Genomic DNA, 6,000 nt, shown 5'->3' with positions numbered 1-6,000 from the left:
CGACGGGCTTTTGTGTTTCGTTTGGGTGTACGCCACTAAACGAAGGCTCTTTGCTTCATTGGCCTTCTTCGTCAGTTTGGTAAACAGAGACTGTCAATTTTTCAGCGTTGTTTTTGGCTCCTTTACCTTCTTTATTCATTGACTGCTACCAGCCGGAAAGTCCCATGAAAAGTTGCTGTGGCCTTGGCGCTCAATTACATCTTTTACTGACTGACACACTCACACCGCAAATGTTACACATACCGATTCCTCATGAAAATAGTATATTTTTTGCCTTTTATTGGCCTGGCTATTTTCTGCGGTCATTGTCAATTCTAGTGTGCACTTGCTAGTCTGCTAACATCGCTGTATGTTATGGCGTTACAAACCTGACAGCAGCCTAACAAGTTTAATTGACAGCCGATAGGCATATAACCATTTGATCTCAGAAGAGGGCGGGATGTCTGTGAATTTGATTGGGTAGTAATTTAAAAAGTTTTACAAAGTGACCCTGATAAAGACCTATGTTGGTCGCAACGCGTTGGTCATTTTAAACAATTATTGCCATGTAAAATAAAGGCATTGTAATTTTGTTCAAACCTCTACAGTGTGCCTTGGATTATTTTTGAGGGAGACTTGCATTTTGTACTTTTTTGAGTTTCACAAAGTGACTTTGTGTTATCAGACCCCTGTGCTGGACTATTGGCCAGGTGCAGTGACTTCCTGTCTGACTTCCTGGGGCATGCTCACATGCACGAACATGCAGTAAAAGCACACACGACCAGCCCGGCTATGCCAACAAAGCAAAGAGAAGCTTGGATTACAACACACACAGAGGGAGAGTGACTTCATTCTATGCTCAGGTAGACATTGCTCCTCTATAGAGAGCCTTCTTATGGTCATAGCTACATTAGTTAGCTAGCTAGTGTTGGTGACGTATATTGTCCGAGACGAGAGATGTAGTTCACTAAGCGGTTTCACACAAAACTAAAAGATACTATGTCAAACCTATGACAAACTGTGACTTTCTTGATTTGCAAAATTATGTTTTAAATTGACAACCATCATATGTGGGATTCATCATGCAATTCAAACGGGATCAAAAGAAATATTTATTTATTTCCGTTGACTACTGTTCATATTTTTTCCGAAATAGGGTGCCATGGGGTCCACCGGAAGGGGCGGTAATAAGGCTCCCTATATTTTTTACATAGAAAATAGTTGTTTGCTGCTGTATTAAAGGTCCCATATTATAAAAAAGGGAGATTTTCATGTTTTTTTATTATTAAGCAGGCTTAAGTTCTATATGAAAACTATGAAAGTATCGAAACACTCAATCCATAGGGAAATACACACAGCCCGTATTCAGAAACTCTGCATTTGAAACAAGCTGTCAGGATTTCGGCCCATTTGTGATGTTACGAATATACAATATTTAGACCCCTGACACAATTTTAAACGTAAACATTGTAAATGTGTCCCAGTTTATTCCTGGTTGCAGTGTATGTGAATGTCATCAGCTGACAGGAAGTACACATGGACCCAAACTGTTGCCTAGCAACCCAATTCTGTTGCAATTCCGTTGCAATTCCAATGTGCTAAAACGGAGCATTTCAGACAGAGGGCAAATACAGGCATATTCAGGCCGACAGTATGAGGAATTTTTTATTTTTTTTTAACATTACAGCATGTAAACATGTTCTAGTTGAAACACAAAATACAAGTATGAACCTGAAAATGAGCACGATATGGGTCCTTTAATGCTCTGGTTATCAAATTAAGCACCTTTAACCTATCCTACAAATAAGAGAGAGCGGTATCTACTTATCTAACTTGGCAAGAAAGCATAAGTGCATAGGCTAGCCTATTTCCCCAAAGTGTTGAACTATTCCTTTAAGTCACAGGAAATTATCTTGAGTTAAATTAACATTCTCAGTCTTTTGTCACGTTTATTCAGGAGATTAACTGATGCAAAGTGAGGTGATCATGGCCCACACTGTTCCCTGAGAAAAGACCCAATGATGATTAACAGACGCGTGCGTGAATACACATAAGAACCCGAGGAAATCCCTCTTTGCATCTCAATCAATTGTTCAATGGGAAGACAGTCAGGGCTTCACTTTTGTTTGCATGGGGGAGGAAGGAGGAGGAGGAGGAGGAGGAGGAGGAGGTAGGAGAGGAGGGATTTTCCTCCTTGACCCCTCCTCCAAAAAAAAAAAAACTTGACCAGCCCCCTATTCCCATTCCCATGGATCGTATTACTGGAGACTCCAGCCTCCGACAGACATCTGCTCCGCTGTGCTGCACTAACAACGGAGCGCGTCCCCGCGTCCCAGACCTGCGACCGATCCCGGCTCCCGTGGTGCCCCCTCCTCCTCCTCCTCCTCCTCCTCCTCTTCCTCCTCCTCCTCCTCCTGCCCTCTTCCCCACAACTGTGATCTCTCCGTTTATTTGTGTGAACGCTGCGATCATGAGGAGCCACAGTGCATGTCCAGTGCTCCACGTTTTACGGCTGTAGTTCACCCGGCGGACAAAGTGCTCTCCATCCCTCCACCGTCAGCGACCCGAGAGAGAGGCGAGTAGCGCCGGCGGCGGAGCAAGAGAGCTCCCGGTTCCTCCCGGTTCCTCCCGGTTCCTCCCGGTGCCATCGAGCAGCATATTTCTTTTTTGTCTGTGCGCTCCGCAGGCTGCTGGCTGCTGGCTACTACTGCTGGCTCTATACGCATCCTCTCGTTGTTGCAGGAGGAGAGGAACAACGAAGAACAAAGATCTCCATGTCTGATGTTTGAAAACGGAATCTGATCTTTTACGAGCTTTTTGTTTTTGTTGGGTTTGTTGACACCATGGAGTCGGTGGAGAAGGAGTGTGGAGCGCTGGGTGGATTATTCCAGGCCATCGTGAACGACATGAAGGTAACACACACACACACATGCATTAAAGTATAGACTGGGGGGATTAATATATGTGACCTTTGTGGGTGCACGGTGGCTGATCACACGCATGTTTTTACTGCCTTTGTCTGTTATACCGGGTCCCCCCCCCCCCCCCCCCACTGGAGAGAGACACCGCTGCAGGACAAACTGAGGGATGAACATGTTTCCCTTTGTGTCATTTGCATAATGTGTGCAGCAGGTCTGTCAGCCACTGTTCTAAATATTCAACAGTGTGTGTGTATATACCATACAATATCTGCTCAAACTAAACTAAAGTGTTTATTTTGTTACTTGGTGGTGCCTTTATGTGTTTGGTTCAGGGGGTCAAAATCTAACTTCATCATGACTAGAATCAAATCAAAAGAAAGCAGAAAGAGCTATCAAAACTGCACAATATTGACATTATATTTTCAATATTGTGCAGTTATCTCAGTATAAATGTTCAGGGTTGCCATTTGACCCCACCAAACAACTCTTCCTCCTCCATCTCAGCCTCCAAGGTTTCCTAGATTAAATGCCGGACACAGAAGGATGCTCTGAAAGAAAATAGTCGGCTGCTGCACCACATCCACCTCCACCTCCTGCCCTGGACAGAAACAGGCATGAGAGGTTATCGATTGTGCTTCCCTGATGTTTGGCCTTGTGGCAGGAAACCTTTACTTAAGAAGCTCAATACACATTTAATCCAGGCCTCACCTTTTAGTAACTGAATAGACTCATGTTATTTGTATAAAACACGAGTTCATCCGCCTCTCAACTTATTTTTAAAATTATTTCTTTAAGCTGCAGTGGGTAGAAATGGAGCAAATATGATTTCATATGATCATGTTCCTCTGTGTCCTCCGGTGCCCCTAATGTCATCTGCAGGATTTCACCGACCGGAAGAAAACAACCAATCAGAGCTGATCTGGAGTCTGCCGTCCAGCTGCCGTCTATGAGAGCCACGAGTCATTCAATCGCGAACCCCGACCAAACGGTCAAACTAGGCAGCGCTGATCAAATATGAATCAATATTCTGTTACTGTAATGCCTATTTCTCTCCTCTAATGCTTTCAGAAACATCTTGCAGTCTACTGTTTAGCTGTAAAATTAGAAAGTTTGTTACCCGGCAGCCATGCACAGCCAATAGGAAACGTTCAATAAGAACGCTCTCTCTCTGAAATGACCCGTGATTGGATTATTATTGATTATTGGATTAGATTTTTTAAAGCCTGAAAACAGAGCCATGAGGAGGTACAGAAGTCTAGTTTTCTCTCAGAACACTTGAATTACAATATACTGAAATATTATTATGGAATTTTTAGCCCAATGATGCCAAAAACATTCTGCCTACTGCAGCTTTAAGCAGGAACTCCCATCATCTATAACCCACATGCAAGTGTGTGTGTTTGTGTGTGTTGGGGGAGGGGGGTCAAGACAAGGAAGTTGAACCAGGGTGGTCTGTTGTTGTTCACCACAACAGATGGAAAGTGTGAACGTATTCATCAGGCCTGGTGGCAGCTCCCCCCCCCCCCCGTCCTCTCATTGTGGATGATGCTACAAAGTGTTGATAACGGTGAATAATAAGCCGAGCATCAGGCGCCACTTTCCACCTAACCGATTTGTTATTGATCGCTGGCTCACGGGGCCCGTTGGACAGACTATTTATGGGCCCTCGTTTGTCAGGCTCCAATGAAATCAGCTCTCGGCTATATATTGGCAGCGCCGCTTTGGTTTCATGTATTTCCCCTCTGTGGTGTGCTGCTCATGCCAGGGCCAGAGAGAGAGAGGGGCTCTTAGAAAAAAGGCAGTCTGTGTATTGATAAGCAGGCAGCGCAGATGAATGAGGCTGAAGCCCTTAGTCAGCACAGTGTCCATGATGTCCACAGTCTGAGACAGACATCTGACCTCATTCCTGCCGCCTGGCTGCTGGGCCATACAGGCCTGTCAGACCAGCTTTACCCCCCCGGGGAGTTACGCAGCTTTCCTGTGCACGGCTTTCCTGTGCTGATCTCGCTGATTGGGAACAATGTTACAGTATAATGTACAATACATGATATACAGTGCACTCAGAGAATAATAATAATAACTTTATTGATATAACACTTTTCCAAAGAAGGTTACAAAGTGCTAAAAGCATGATAAAAGTAATTAACACCCATAACTTCAGATCTAACGAAAATAAAATCATATAAATACAAAATAAAATCATATAAATAGTTACAACAATGCACCATCAGATAAAGCTTCAGTAGGCAACAAGTTTTTGGCATCATTGGGCAAAAATTCCATAATAACCTTTCAGCATATTGTAATTCAAGTGTTCTTAGAGAAAACTAGACTTCTGCACCTCCTCATGGCTCTGTTTTCAGACTTTAAAAAATCTAGCCTGTGACGGAAGACTTTGACCAATCACAGGTCATTTCAGGGAGAGAGAGCGTTCCTATTGGCTGTGCTCCAGCTGGTGGGCGGTGTTTGGTGTTTCCTCAAGAGAGCTCAACATGTCTGCCGGGTCACAAACCTTCTCATTTTACAGCTAAACAGTACACTACAAGATGTTTCTGAGAACATTTGAGGAGAGAAATAGTTATTACAGTAACAGAATATTGATTCATATTTGATCAGCGCTGCCTAGTTTGACCGTTTGGTCGGAGTTCACGAGTGATTGACTCGAGGCTCTCGTAGAAGGAAGCTGGACGGCAGACTCCAGATCAGCTCTGATTGGTTGTTTTCTTCCGGTCTGTGAAATCTTGCAGATGCCATTAGGAGCACCGGAGGACACAGAGGCACATGTTTTTTTCCAGATTACCAATCTCATGCACTGGTGTTTTATAAAAATAACTTTTTTTTAATCATATTTGTTCCATTTCTACCCACTGCAGCTTTAAGAAAAAGCATTCATATAAAAGTGAGTCTTAAGAAGAGATTCAAAGGAAGATACTGAGTTTGCCTGCCTGAGATCCTGAGGCAGGCAAACTGAGGGGCCCGAACAGCAAAAGCCCGGTCACCTTTGTTGACAAGTTTGGATTTTGGAACCATTATTAGGGCCCTGCAAGAGGATCTCAAGCATCAGGCGAGAGAAAGACCATTCAAGGCTTTAAAAACAAAC

At 43.8% G+C, this 6,000-nt stretch overlaps 1 protein-coding gene across 4 annotated transcripts in view; it reads left to right on the top strand.

The window, feature by feature from the left end:
• The first annotated feature begins 2,159 nt into the window (after positions 1-2,159).
• mtss1la (MTSS I-BAR domain containing 2a) overlaps positions 2,160-6,000 on the top strand; it is a 31,852-nt gene continuing 28,011 nt past the window's right edge. The window contains exon 1 of one of the 4 annotated variants that reach the window (XM_037766144.1): positions 2,160-2,891. In XM_037766144.1, coding sequence (XP_037622072.1) covers positions 2,823-2,891 — 69 coding nt within the window. In that variant the 5' untranslated portion in view covers positions 2,160-2,822. The remainder of the gene's footprint in view (positions 2,892-6,000) is intronic. The other 3 variants (XM_037766146.1, XM_037766147.1, XM_037766148.1) reach the window with 3 other exon arrangements.

The sequence above is a fragment of the Sebastes umbrosus genome, chromosome 4 (assembly GCF_015220745.1).
Source record: "Sebastes umbrosus isolate fSebUmb1 chromosome 4, fSebUmb1.pri, whole genome shotgun sequence".
NCBI lineage: Eukaryota > Metazoa > Chordata > Actinopteri > Perciformes > Sebastidae > Sebastes > Sebastes umbrosus.
The sequence above is the reverse complement of the archived record's forward strand: the minus strand, read 5'-3'. Positions and strand labels throughout refer to the sequence as shown.